Source organism: Coloeus monedula, assembly GCF_965178545.1.
Source record: "Coloeus monedula genome assembly, chromosome: Z".
Lineage (NCBI taxonomy): Eukaryota > Metazoa > Chordata > Aves > Passeriformes > Corvidae > Coloeus > Coloeus monedula.
The window spans coordinates 44,429,798-44,444,996 of record NC_138822.1 but is presented as its reverse complement, the minus strand read 5'-3'; the positions used below and the strand labels follow the sequence as shown (position 1 = coordinate 44,444,996).

At 44.1% G+C, this 15,199-nt stretch overlaps 1 protein-coding gene across 1 annotated transcript; it reads right to left on the bottom strand.

The window, feature by feature from the left end:
* Positions 1 to 7,670: 7,670 nt before the first annotated feature.
* On the bottom strand, positions 7,671 to 14,980 carry IDNK (IDNK gluconokinase). Its single transcript, XM_082301839.1, has 5 exons — positions 14,878 to 14,980; positions 14,712 to 14,742; positions 14,282 to 14,368; positions 10,572 to 10,615; positions 7,671 to 8,608 (listed from the first exon to the last, which is right to left on the bottom strand). Exons 1-5 carry the CDS (start codon positions 14,916 to 14,918, stop codon positions 8,248 to 8,250), a joined length of 564 nt encoding a protein of 187 aa, XP_082157965.1. The 5' UTR covers positions 14,919 to 14,980; the 3' UTR covers positions 7,671 to 8,247.
* Positions 14,981 to 15,199: the final 219 nt, after the last annotated feature.

Below are 15,199 nucleotides of genomic sequence, written 5' to 3'. Positions count from 1 at the left end.
GTTCTACTGCTGCACCATTGGACTCACCCTCTTTGGGGCAGGCAGAGGGTTTTTCACTAGCTGAGGAGGTGTATTCCCTTAGCAATTGGCATATCTCCTGGTGCACCTGGCCCATCTCCTGGCACATCTCCTGGTGCACCTGGCCCATCTCCTGGCACATCTCCTGGCGCACCTGGCCCATCTCCTGGCACATCTCCTGGCGCACCTGACCCATCTCCTGGCACATCTCTTGCATCCCTTTTGCCAGTACCCCCACCCAGTTTGGGTAGTCCATTTCTGAGGTGGACTGTTGGGCGGTATCAGTCTGTGGGGCGGGGTCTCTAGTGTCTGGGGCCGTGCCAGGTTCTGGGGCAGGATAGGGCTCTGGGGTAGGATCTCTTGTGTCTGGGGCCGTGTCAGGTTCTGGGGCAGGATCAGGCTCTGGGGTAGGAACTCTACTCTCTGGGGCCACGTCAGGTTCTGGGGCAGGATCTCTAGTCTCTGGGGCTGGTGTCTGGGTAGATATCCAAGCCAATCTCAACTTATCCTTGAGTGCTAAATAGAGTAGGCCTATCAGCAGCAGATGGTTAATATTCAGAGGGAATTTAAACCCTTCGAAAATTGATGGGGTGGGCCCGAAGAACTGGTTGAGGGGTTGGGGGAAAACTTCCCCTGGTGTCATTTCCTCACAGAAGGTACCATTGTTAACATAACCCCAAAAACATGTGCTCAGTGTGTGATAGCCGTTTATCCATGTGCCCACATTCCGGAGGAAGCTAAAAACCCATGAATTCCTCACCTTCTCAACCCATAATGCAAGCTGGATAACAGCAATGGTAGCCTTAGTCAGAGGACCCATATTCAAGTAAGGAGCTGCAAAGGGGAAGAATATAGCTACGGCCACATGCCACCCGAACCAGGGTAAACTAGACCACATAGTGCAGCCTAACAAGGTTCCTATATCTGGCACACAAAATAAAGTTATCCAAGAACTGTTATTCCTTTTTTTCACCTCTCTCTCTTAATGCCCTCGTGCCCCACATTGAGCGCCAAGATCTGTCTCGGTTTTGAAAGACAGGTGTCTGCTAAGGAAGGCAGAAGCCCCCCTTGAAGTGGCAGATATAACCCCTTTTCCCTCCAAGTTATTATATTGTGAAATCAAGGGCCTTTAGGCAAAGATGTGGGAAATAGGAATAACAGTTCTTTACTATATATATATATATATATATATATGTATATGTATATAACCAGTCAAACAAAACAACAACAACTCTGGCAGTAACAGCACACACAAACCCAGTGCCAGCCTTCTCGGCTGTCGGGCCCTTTCCCCTCGGGTGCAGTTCCGCTCGCAGCCGGCAGGGGCGCTGGCGGCTCCCGGTGAGCAGGGCAGGTGCGATGGTTCCCCCGCGGCTGCAGGGGGCGCTCCGGAGCGAGCTCGGGGAGCACGCGGCACCCGTGCCCTGGGATCCCGGGAAGGGATGGGACAAAGGCTTCACAAACCCCTGGGCAGCCGATCCCGGACTCTCAGGAACAGCAGGCTGGAAACGGCAGGCGGGAGCAGCAGGCTAGAGCGGCAGGCTAGAGCGGCAGGGACGAACGCAAATCCCGGGTGGCAGGCGAGATGTATCCAGATGGGAGAACCCCACGGATGCCCAGGCAGGCAGGGCGAGCAGGGCTACAGCGTAGCGAAAACTCGAAGCAGCAGCAGCGGGGCAGGGCAGCCACAGCTCGGCCTCCAGCAGGGCAGGGAAAGCGGCTTTTGGGGTCCCGGCGTTGTTTCCAGCAGGAAGAAAAAAACAGCCAAAAGAAGGAAGCAGCAGCTCCTTTCTCTGCAGCTTCTCTCTCCGGACGCTCAGAGCGAACTGCCCCCACACCCAGGTGTAGACAAAGGAGTAGCCAGGCCCACCCCACTCCCCTTTTTGTCTTTCTTAAGTACAGCTATTTGTCCCCTAGCAACATGCATATGGGAGAAAATTCCTTTAACAGAAAAAAAACCCTAAGACTAAACTAAAACCCCAACATGTCCTTAACCCTGACCCTAGGGCACAGCAGACTTCCTTGAGGGGAGTATCCTTCCAGCATATTGTATCTTCCATTCCCCTGAGAAGGGAACCATCTACCACGACAACCATTATTTTCCTACTCATGGAACTGATCTTGTTATGAGCTGTAGGCCTTCCTGGGCTTGATAACACCTCCGGTGGACAGGGACCTTCATCCTCATCAACTGTTGCACGACTTCCTTATCCGTAACTATTGTTCACAGGAGGCACATAAAGGGAGGGTGAGATGGGCAAGGAGGCGTCTTGCCTGTTGTCCCAAGCAAGGACTTGTCTCTGTTCATTGTTTCCTTCTGACCTTTAGCCTGGCAGAGGGAAGTTATAGGACCCTCTGATAAGAAAGGGTGGAGAGCACCCTTTAGTTTCTGTAGAATAATTTCTACTTTTTTACAGTTATTTTCAGTGACTATTAGGATCCCTAAAGAAACTAATTCGACTTAAGTGTGCCTTTCTGGGACCTTGAGTTAAAAAAAGTTAAGATTCCCTCATCATTCAGTAGGCAGATCTTTTTCAGAATACAGTCCATGACATCCAAAAAGTCTACTGTCAGATGGGAGGACAAGGGTGATGTGGGGAAGAGAACAGTTCTTACCAAGACACTAAATAAATGAATCTAACTAGCACAAGTACTTTCTCAAGACAACATTCAGCTCACCTTTTTTAAGTATTTCAGTTGCATGTTACAAACTAAGAGGCACTAGATTTGAAGTAAAATTTCATTGCAATTCAGGAAGAGATGAAGTTTGACTTGAATTCTACGCTGAGCCTTCAGCTAAGCTTACTTCTTGAAGTAGAATCAGTATTTATCAGTAACTACTGTCAGCTAAAGTAACTTCCTGATAAGTAGTGGTAAAAACACTGAGCTGTTTTTTAATAGAAGTTTTAGTTTTGTTGAAAAACACAGCAAGCACAACAAGATTTATAGATAGGATAGACTTTTTATTTCATCTGTGATGATGAAAAAAAACCCACACTTACTGATTTAAGAACATGTTACAATGTTTCTGTTTGTACACCCCTCCCCACTTCCCCTCCTTGCCCCTTTATCCATCTCTCTTTAAAATTTTCTCTTCAGAGTTATCATCTACCTCTTCTTTCAGAAGGAATCTTAACTATAGGAGAATGGTCCATGAAGGATGTCTGGACTTCAGGTGGCTCTCTTGAAAGCTGTTTATTGCATAGGCAAAATTACAGCATTTCAGGGAGTGGCTATCCAGAGCCAGCCCTACAGCTGTCAGCTCCAGCTGTAGGCATACCTGAAGCCACTTTCTGTTCAAGTTACAAAGCATTTTATACTTTTCTTTGCAGAGTATCTTAATACATAACAACCCATCAGCACCATACCTTTACATTTGCCTATAGCCTATCATAGCTACTACTATTACCATATTACGGTCATTATTCTCCAATCACAAGAGTAAGTAAGTTACAATTTAAGCTTACAATGGGAAATTCTCAGATCTCTCTTCTTTTTGCTACATCGACATTTCTTGTTTGCCTGCAATAGCTCTTTTTGGTAAAAACATGTTTTCTATTTACTTATGCTCTTCTTGAGACTTGTTTACTTGGTGAAAAACATGTCTTTGTTTTTAGTCACATACCTTTGTCCTAATCATAAAAATCTCCTTCCAACTCATCTCCAGCCTTTGCCTTCTCAGTTATTCAGTGGTCAGTGTTTCAGCAAAACATCTTTTATATCAGAACCTGCTTTAATTTTTATCTCATCCTCAGTTTCTACATTCAGAGATCTTTCTGCCAAGCCTACATATCTGTGAAACTTTCTTACCAAACTTTCATCCTCTCCAGCATTAATTCTGATCACTTTGATAACTTGTATTTGAAATCTGCAGCTTGCATTTTGGACCAGAAGGGCATGTGTGCCTGAAACGTCATCTCTTCATTTTCCTGCTTTCTTCTTTTCCTCCACTGTGGACCAAGTGACCTGACAGGATTGTCTGCAAAACTGCCTTGCCTGATCATCAAATGACTGCTAGAAAAAATAACTGATGCCAAAACAAAAAAAATCTAAAAGTTATGGTAATGTGAACTGACAGATATAACTTAAGACTTAAAATGTGTGCATTCACTATTGGGAATATGACTGCAAGATGGCTAGTTTTGTAAAGGATGTGGTCTGCCTAATTCTCTTCTTGGTTCAGTGACTGCATGTACTGGGCTGACCCTGGCTGGATGCCAGGCATCCACCAAAGCCGATGTATCCCTCCTTTCTGCAGCTGGACAGGGGAGACAAAATATAAAAACAGTCCATGGGTTGAGATAAGGACTTGGAGAGATCACTCATCAAATACTGTCATGGGCATAACAGGCTGGAATTAGAGATATAAGTTGAATTTATTAGTGACAAAATCAGAGCAGGATAATGAGAAGTAAAAACAGACCTTAAAAACACCTTCCACCCACTCCTCCCACATTCCCAGCTCTACCTCCTACCCGCATCAGTGCAGGGAGACACCGAATGGGGTTATGGTCAGTTCATCACAAGTTTCTGCTGCTGCTCAGGGAGAGGAGTCATTCCCCTGCTCCAGTGTGGGGTCCCTCCCACGGGAGACAGTTCTCCATGAACTTCTCCAACATGAGTCCATCTTATGGGCAACAGTTCTCCACAAACTGCTGCAATGTGGGTCACTGTTCATGGGGTGTAGTCCTCCAAGGACAGGCTACTCCAGTGTGGGTCCCCTACAGGGTCCTACAGGAAACCTAATCCAACATGGACTCCTCTCTGCACAGGTGTGCACATCCCTGCCAGGACCTGCTCCAGCACAGGTTTCCCACGGGGTCACAGCCTCCTCTCAGGCAAGCACCTGCTCCAGTTTGGGTCTCTTCCATGTGCTGTAGGTGGATCTCTGCATCCCCACGGACCAGCTTGGGCTGCAGGGGCACAGCTGCCTCACCATGGGCTGCACCACGGGCGGCAGGGGAATCTTGGCTCCGGTGCGTGAAGCACCAGCTCCCTCTCCTTCTCCACTGACCTTTATGCCTACAGAGTTGTTCCTCTCACGTTCTTAACCCTCTCTTCTCTGGCCGCATTACATCTGCACAATCACTTTTTCTCCCCCCCTTCATAAATCTGTTATCACAGGAGCGTTACCACCATTTCTGATTGGCCCAGTGTTTGCCAGCAGCACATCCGTCTTGGAGCCAGCTGAGACTGGTTCTACAGGGCGTGGAGGAAGCTTCCAGCAGCTTCTTACAGAAGCTACCCCTGTAACCCCCACTACCACAACCTGGCCACACAAAGCAAATATACTGCATTATAAAATAAATATTATTAATAAAAAAAATAACCATCTCAATTTACAGTTGAGGTGGCAGGCAGCTAGTCTGTTCCTTTGCCTGTACAAATAACTTGTGCAGTTTGGAATAGATAGCATTTCATTTTTCCTCATTTTAGCATTGAAAAATGCTTATGCTGTAGTAGGTACAGTATTTACACAGCATGTTACTAACTGTGCTTAGCACAAATTCTTGAGGATGTACAGTGCACGTACCTTGCATAGAAAATTTGTGCTTAGAGACAGAGAAAGCAATTTCTAACTGCAGGTGTTTCCCCCCTCAGTTTTTGCTGCATTTGCTAAATATATTTCAAAATACACACAGAGCACTTGCATCCAGATAACTTGTGCTAAATATTAATAGCCTGCCCAACAAACCTGAATATGACATCCCTAGAATAGTAGTGTTAGTTTAAAAACAACAACAACAACAAAACCAAAGAACAAACCCTCTCAACAAAAAACCCAAATGAAACCAAAATGAAGTAAATGAAATGTTGTAGGATTGTGTTTGGGCAGGGATTGTTCTGCTACCTTTTTCTTCCACTGCACACATGAACAGCCTGATTAAAATCTGACAGTAGTTTTATGTGCTTAGTATTTGGATAATTTACATATTAATCTATTAATTTGTCATGCATGGGATATAAGTAACAGAAGTAATGCTTTGTCTTTTGGAATAGCAGGTAACAGATGACTGATTAAGTTGACAACAACCTTCTTCCCAGTATCTTTTAAGTAAAAGCAAAATGCAAATATATTAAAAGGGTAAGGGAAGGAAATACTCCCAACATAGAAGCAAAGAGTGAGAAATACCCTATCCTAATTTGAAGAAGCATGAACTGCCTGTAAGTATGAACATGCTACTTTGTTTAGAAGCCTTCCAAAACCCAAGCTGCTTACATAAGATTTTCTAAAAGAGAATGTTTTTTAACTGTTGAGTACAATTTTCTGTTGGTGAAGCCACTTTGTGAGCATCCTATAAATGCTGACAAGTAGATCTGAAAATCAGTCTGGCCTTCTCAGAACTCACACTTTAAAATGTCCCTTTAAATTATTTAAAGGTCTGATCCTGTGTGTGACAGGATGCAACTGCTGTAGAGTGTCTTGGTCTGACTTTATTGTGTGTGAAAGAAGTGAGCATAAATCTGTATTTAATAATGGGTACATTAGTCAACTGTTTGTAAAATGGGGTATTGGAAAAGATGAAGACCTCATTAACAGCAGAGGTGCCACAATAGGGTGCTGTCTCTATGATTTTCATAGCTACTAAATCTGTACAGGTCTGACAAGTCACTTGGTCTGAAGGGGTCTCTGAAATTTGGGGGTGTTAAGAAGCAGACAGACATCCCTGTCTCTTGCAGTTAACTCTGCCTCTGTGTCTTAAAACTTGCACCCTGGCTCTTGGAACAAACAGGCTCTGAGGTGAGAGCACCCTGTATTGTACAGCAGCAGACTAAAACTGGTAACTGCCTGCTATTCTCCTTTCACATCACAAATAAACAGGAAAAGACCACTTTTGGGTAGGTTAATGCCTAAAATCTCCACTCTGTGTCTAAAAATTGCTGCTTTCAGTAAGCTAATGCCTATTTATTGCACTAATTTAAGCACAGTAGTTTGTCTAGTAAACCATAAAGCCCTTACTATTTTCATACATAGTGAGAACCATGACTAATGTTTTTCAACTTCTTACCCGGGTAGAAATTACCTTAAAGATGCTTATAAACATGAGGTGTTCTTCTACAGGAGTTCATCCATCATGCCAGGAATAAAAAAAAATTGCATAACACACTAAAAATAATCCATGTAGGACAGCACATGGAGGTGTCTCCATTCAGACAAGACTCAAATCTTTCTTACGGAAACTATCTGAAGTTTTCATACCACTAAGCTGAAAAGGCATGTCTGTGTAACATGACATGAAGTACTTTTTGAAAAACACCTTGGCAGTAAAAAAGGACTTTATCCTCAAATTCTGTGAGCTGGACAACTGATTGGGTATTTGGAATTTTCTTCTCAACTTCATCAAAAAATATGAGAAAAATATGTATTAGGAATAGTTTGAGCAAAAGCTTTAAAGCAGTTGTATAGACATGCACTGAGGTGCCCACCAGCAATGGGAAGCGAAGGAGAATATCCAACTGCAAACGAGTAAGCCTTCAAAAAGAAGGAAATGTCTATCAACCTTGCATTCAGTACCTTAAATCACTGGCTGACTCACACTTGAACACAATGTGTACGCTTTGTACATGAAAGCTCTAAGTTCAGAGCCAGAATGATGCTTTATTTCAAAAACTTTCCATTCAATCAAGTTCTGTATATTGCATCACCACCACTACCTTTCTTTTCACACATTTTTCAGCTTGGTGGTCAATGCATACAGTAAGAGTTCAGAAAAGTTCTTATGAAGTCATCAGTGCTCTGATGAGGTCAACAAGGACACAAACACAGAACTTGACGACAATCTGGCAGTGAGATGGGGTAGTGTCAGGTACGGAACTTCATCATGTATATTTCTGCCTCTTCTAGAAAAATGATATTGTTTTTAACAAAGCTGTAAATTATTTAACCTTGTAGTAGCAGACGTGCCCATCTCAGTGTTGGACAGGGTACGTATTAAAATTAAGAAAATAAATTATTCTGTGTGACCCTTGGCAGGATTTTCAAAAGCAGGCTCTTACTAAAATGACAATTTTAACTTCATAGAGCGAAGGGTTTAAAAAGTTAACAGTTTTTGCAAATTACATCTTATATGTCTTTTTCAGAGCCATGATAAAAAAAAACGAGTAGTAAACCAGCTCTTAAAAGTAAGTTGGTTTGATTTAATAATCAATTAATCAATTTAATAATTAAAATCCTGTCTCATAGCCTTGATATCCTTCGGGGAATTTCTATATGTGTCATTCAGAAAATCACTCCAGCAAAACCTCACCCCGAAGAATGGCACTCTCAATCTCTAGCACTATTTCAGGGAGAGATTTTTCTAGACTGACAGTAATGAAGTTTTCTGGTGCACTAGGTGGCTCCAGAGTATCAAACTGAGACTTGAGAAGTTCAGGTGGCATAAAATGACCTCTCCGCTTCTCCAGGCGGCCAGCAATGATGTCCTTAGGTCCATCCAAATGAACAAAGAGGATCTTCAGTGCTGGGTTTTCTCCTGGTTGCTGTGGCTGGTTGCTTTCAGTTGCAGATGCTCCACTAATTAACACACGTCTGTACATCTTCTTCAGTGCAGAACAGGCCAGAATTGTATCTTGTCTAGATGCATCTTCTCTATGAAAAAGAAAAAAAAAGCGAAAGTCTTTACATATTTACATGTGGTATAACAAAAATGGCTTGTTACTTCTGCTGAACAAGGTAGACAAGCCCTAGCTCCTCAAGAACGACAGCCATGGGAGTAGTGGCATTTTGACAGTGGTGTTTGAGTAATTTTGACAGGAGTTTGAAACCAAATTTCTAATCCAGGTAAAGATATGATTTGAAAGTGAGGTCAGGCTAGCTAACCTCCTGGTAAAATCTCAGTCTTAGGGACCTTGTATACTAGCCACCATTCTTTCCTAAATTAAATTCAATTCTAGCACAAGGAAGTGACAAGATCATTTCCTTAATTGCTGAGAACAGGAACTAAATATCCATAGAAACACCTATCTATTATCTATAAAATTACTATACTATTCTCTCTAAAGGTAAGTGGCTGATAAACAGTACAGACCACTGTTCTTAAATACTCCATATTTTCAATACCTGTTGTCACTGTCTCAGATTTAACTGTAATATTTTGTTTCCTGAAACTCATTGGCAGCACTGCATATATGCTTACTTCAGATTAAACAAGAGATTGCAGGTCAGTGAATGCTTTGCACATGTATTTTCTGCTGACAAGCTTTCTTAAAATAAAGCATTTAACTTTGGGTGTGCTTGTTCCACCAAAAAGCAAATCCAGAATTAGTTGTCTCTATGAAGAGTAAGTAAAATTCCTACCTAAGAAAATATATTCTGTAATACAATTAAAATCAGGTATAAACCTATCTATATAAACCTATTCAATGATAAAATCATACTATGGTCATCAGACTTTGGTTCAAAGGGAAGTAAGAACTTTTAATACCTATCATTACCACCTAGGTAGGTCAGTGACAGCCTCAGCTACTAATAAGTACTGATAATTAAACATTGGCATTAGGCTCTTTTAAAGTATAGTTTTATAAAGTTTCCAGAGCTGGGCAGTGGCATTGAGCTATCACATAACATAAAGCAATGGATCCAGCAGATAATCCAGTCTAATTTCTCAATGAATTAACCTGTGCTCCAATGAGGTATGCTCACCTAATGTGCACAAGCAAGTGTAAAGCCTGGCTGAACAGTCCCTTCCCTCCCAACCTTTTTCCTCATTTGGAACATGCTCCAGTCCCTTCATCATCGTTGTATGCTCTCTAGTATGTCCATGCCTCTCATAATGAGGAGCCCAGAACTGACACAGCACCTGAGGTGTGGCTCACCAGTGCAAGAGGAGAGGGGAAGGATCACCTCCTTTGACCTGCTGGCAATACTTGGTCTAATATAGCCCAGGATTTTGCTGGCCCGCCTTGCCAGAAGAGCACATTGCTGGCATATATCCAGCTTGGATTGTCCCCCACAGCTCCCTCAGGCCCTTTGCTGCTGCTTTCTAACTGAGTGCCCCTCAGTGTCCATACTAGTGCTTGGGGTTGTTCCTTCCCAGGGGCAGGATTTTGCACTTTCTAAAAGGTTCCTACCAATCTGCTTCTACAGCATTTCAAGGTACCTCTCCATCAGTTACTCCTCCCATTTTGGTGTCATCTGCAAATCAGCAAAGTACACTCAAGCAAACTCAAACTGTGTCAAACGAACTTGGCACTGTATCTTATTCAAAATAACAGTATTTTATCCTACTGTTATTATTGGTGTATTTTGTGGTTACGTTCTTTGTAAGTAGCTAATGTCAGGTTTATTAATAAACTGGATCCTTGAAATTATTTTTACACAGATAGTAGAAAAACAACCATCACTGCAACAAATTCCCACTTTATTTCTCAGGGATTAGCTCACCATCAGCAATTATGATGACAGTTTAGATTAGTAAAAATAGAATGACTTTACTACTTGCAGTATTTCTTTACACTACCACATACTTTTCTACTTTGCAATGCAACAGGGAAAAATACTTTTGGTACTTCTGTCTTCAGCTAAAAATTTTTAGAACTCCGTATTCTCTTACCTCCTTAGTATGTCATGCAATGCACAAAGCCAAGGAATCCTGTCCTAGAAATAAAAACAAGTTAGTTAAAAATTCTTTAGAAATTAATTTGAAACTATTGCTTCTAGCATCTCAGATATTTAACTAGTGGTAAAAATTAGCATTAAACTGTACAGCAAGTTCAGTTTTGAATCTCTTTCTTCCTCTATACATTTGCAACCACTGCCTGAAGGCTACTAAGAAGTGCTAGTCATATTATGAATAAGATGCTTTTAGTGGAATAGTACTTTTTATATTACATGTACCTACAAGTATATGAAGGAAGTAATATGTATGCAGATGTAGCATGCACCCTGTAAACCTCTGAAGCACAGTTAGCTTATCTCGCTTCTACTACACTATTCAAATGTACAGCTTGAGTTATTAATTCTTTTCCCTTATATAGTGTCATACACACCCCTCCATCCCTGTTTTGGATCCAAGTTGAAGGTTTCAGGAACAGACAGATCTAAATTAGTTATCTGCAGTAATTATGTCAGTAGCAATCACAAATAAATGTAACCATAGCCACAATTTCTCAAAACTTTTACCCATTACTTAGGCAAACACAATGTGAGTGATTGATCAGATGCTTATTTAATCTGAAATTTTAAGCTGCTGCAAACTTTTGTCATGCCTAATGAGCACTAAACAACGGCTCCCATTTAATCTTTCAGTGCTGTTACTGCTGGGTGAGCACAACAAATTATAACATAGACAAATAAATGCAACAATTTCTTGTTACTGTCATTACAGAATATATTACCCTTGGCATTCAAGAAGGCCCTCACAATTTTGCACCTCTCATTTTTCAGAAGAGATGCTTTCCTCTTGCCGAGCACCACGCACCAGTGATTTAGTCATTCAAGTGTACAACGCTGCTACAGACAACATACAGGCTTCCAACCACTAGTGAAAGATACAAGTTTTTAACCAGAATCTAGAATATTTTTTTCAATCTAAACTAGCTAAGGACTTGTCCCACAATATTTGAAGGACTAAAAAGAAAAAGTGGAAGTCTTGCAAAAAAAAGAAGAAAAAAAAGTAGGAGCTTTGCAAGATTTTTCTATTACAGCTAAACCCTTAAAGTCTTTTTCAAAAGATCCCGTTACTGCCTCTTGCCCTGTTTCTAAGCTTGGTATGTTTTTAGATTGATTACATGTGTTCACCAGCATTGTTTAGTTTATATTCTTCATTTAAAAGTCTTTACCTACATTTATAAGTGCATATTTCTCTAGAAGCAGTAGACATTAACTTTTTAAGTTCTTCCTGGTTCTTTACAGGACAAGTGGCTTTAACTGTAAACCCACTGTCCTAATTGATGGCAAATGGAAAAATCCTTTTTTTCAAGCTGTACCATTAAGCTATTAGTACTTCAAGCATTGCCAGTCCATGGGATTGTCCAGCTCCACTCTGCACTGGGGCAGCCTCAACTCGAGTGCCATATGCAGTTTTGGGCACCACAATATAAGAATATAAATATATTGGAGCACATCCAAAGGACGCCAATGAGGATGCTGCGGGACCTTGAGGGGAAGGCTTATGAGGAGTGGCTGAGGTCACTTGTTCTGTTCAGCCTGGAGGAGACTGAGGACAGACCTCACTGCAGTTACAACTTCCTCATAAGGGAAGGAGGAGGAGCAGACACTGATCTCTTCTCTGCGGTGACCAGTGACAGAACCCAAGGAAAAGGCCTGAAGTTGCATCAGGGGAGGTTTAGGTTGGGTATTAGAAAAAGGCTCTTCACCCAGAGGGTGGCTGGGCACTGGAACAGGCTCCCCAGGGAAGTGGTCACAGCACCAGCCTGACAGAGTTCCGAAGTTGTTTGGGCAGCACTCTCAGGCACATGCTGCAATTCAGAATCATAGAATCACTGGGCTTGGAAAAGACCTTCAAGGTCATCAAGTCCAACTTTTGAGTGAATACCACCATGATAGTTAAACCATAGCATTAAGTGTCTACTTGGGGTTTTTTTAATACTTCTAGAGATGGTGACTCCACCACTTTTCTGAGCAGCCAGTTCCAAAGCTTAGCCACTCTTTCAGTGATGAAACTTTTCCTAACATCCAACTTGAACCTCCCCTGGCACAACCTGAGACCATTTTCCCTTGTCCTATTCCTTGTTACCTGGGAGAAGAGGCTGACTCCCATTTCAGCACAACCTCCTTTCTGGTAATTGTAGAGACTGATAAGGTCTCCCCTGAGCCTCCTTTTCTCCAGGGTAAAAACACCCCCAACTCTCTCAGCCACTCCTCAGAGACTTGTGTTCCATATGCTTCAGCAGCCTTGTTGCCCCTCTCTGGACATGCTCCAGCACCTCAATGTCCCTCCTGAATTAAGGGGCCCAGCACTGAGCCCAGCATTCGAGGTGCAGCCTCACCAGTGCTGACTACAGAGGGACAATGACTGACCTGGTCTTGCTGGCCACACTACTGCTGATACAGGCCAGGATGCCATCGGCTTTCTTGGCCATCTGAGCTTGTGCTGGTTCATGTTCAGCTGCTGCCAACCAGCACTCCCATGCCCTTTTCTGATGGGCAGCTTTCAGCTTTTCTGCCCGAAGCCTGTAGTCCTGCCTGGGGCTGTTGTGACCCAAGGACAGGACCTGACATTCCACCTTGTTGAAATTTACGTGATTGGCCTCAGCCCATTGATCCAGCCTGTCCAGATCCCTCTGCAGAGCCGTCCCACCCTACAGCATATCAACACTTCCATCCAAATTGGTGTCACCTACAGACTTACTGAAAGCAGTCAGTCCCCTCCATATCATCAATAAAGGTGTTAACCAGGATTGGCTGTGATGCTGATCCCTGGGGAATATACCAGTGACCAAAAATCAACTGTTGCTCCATTCACCAACACCCTCTGGGCCTGACCATCTGCACAGTGAACAGTGCACTCATCCTAGACATGGGAAGCCAGTTTCTCAAGGAGGATGCTTTGGGAAATGGCATCAAAGGCTTTACTAAAGTCCAGGAAGATGACATCCACAGCCTTGCCCTCATCCATTAGGTAGTTCACCTGAATGTAGAAGGAGGTCAGGTTGTGCAAGCAGGACCTGCCTTTCCCAAACCCCTGCTGGTTGGGCCTGATGCCCTGGTTGTCCTGCATATGCCACGTGATGGTACTCAATCTGTTCCATAACCTTCCCTGACAGTGAAGCCAGATTTACAGGCCTGCAGCTCCCTGGATCCTCTTTCCAAACCCTTCCTGTAGATGGGCATCACATTGGCCAACCTCCAGTCATCTGGGACCTCCCAAGTTAACCAGGTGCGGTGATAAATGATGAAAAGTGATTTGAGAGAAGGATAACAAATTGTTTGAGTTTTCTTGTGCAGGGCCATGTGATGGATTCTGTGGTTCTTGTGGGTCCTTTCCAACTCCGGATATTCTAAAATTCTATGATTCTAATCCAAAACTGCAACTCTGTGTGTGGAGTGTAGAGGGGGAGATTTCTCACAAATCCTGAAACCACAGCATACCCCTTGTGAACTGCCAAGCATCCAATAAACTACTTTTATAAGCAGAATCCTTTTTGACACAAGAAGCCTCCCTCACCTTGCCAAATGCAGATCTATGTTTACAGTCAAACTAGTCTACGCAATAAACCACAATCTACTTTAACAAGAGCTGCATGAAGTTACAGAGATAAATGTGTGGACAACAGTTCTTTCAGGGCTTATTCAAGGTACCTCATCAGTGAGTGGTATCCCTTCTGCCATTTTCTTTCTATTCTCTAGAGGATGATAATCATCTGCATCGTAGAATTTCCATCCCAACTAAGAAAAAAATAAATTAATTATGGATCGTTCAGCTAGATCAGGTGGCGTAACAATGATTTCAGAATTTACAAAGGCGACACCTAAGAAATTACAGGCTTCTTGCACCACAGTATGAATCACCGTTTATGCCATGATGATTATCAAAACAGTACTAGGGCAGCTTGATAACAACAACAGCTGTTGCATCACGGCACTGAGCCGAAGTCGGTGCAGGCGACACTGCGCCAGGCAAACCCGGCTCGGGAGACCAGCAGCCCGGTCGAAAGCCGTCGGCCCGGCGCAAGGAGGTGCCTGCCCGCCCCGGCACGCCTCCGAGGCGGCGGCCCCCACACGCTCCTACCTTAGCTGCGAGCCGCGACCCGACCGTGGTCCTGCGGGGAAGCACAAAGGGCCGGTTACGCACCCGCGCCCCACCGCACCCGCACCGCCGGGCTCCGGCACCGCCGAGCCCCCGCCCGGGCACCGCCGCAGCGCCGCCGCTGCTCCGCCCCCCGCCCGCTACCTACTTCCCTGAGCCGCTGACGCCCATCACCACCAGCAGCACCATGGCGGCCCGGCGCGCTCTGCCGCTGCCCTTCTGCCCTTCTGCCCTTCTGCCCTTCTGCCCTTCTGCCCTTCTGCCCCTCTGCCCCTCTGCCCTCCTGCGCCGCCGCCCCGGCCCGCCCTCGGCCCCGGCCCCGGCCGCGGGAGGCGGGTGCGAGCCCGCTCCGGCCCCAGCGCCGCCGTGCGGGAAGCGGCCAAAGCGCCTCCTCCTGCCCCGACGCTGCCGTCATCCCCTCCCCGTCTATGGGAACCCGGGACACCCGTGTCCTATCTCTCGCTCCTTTT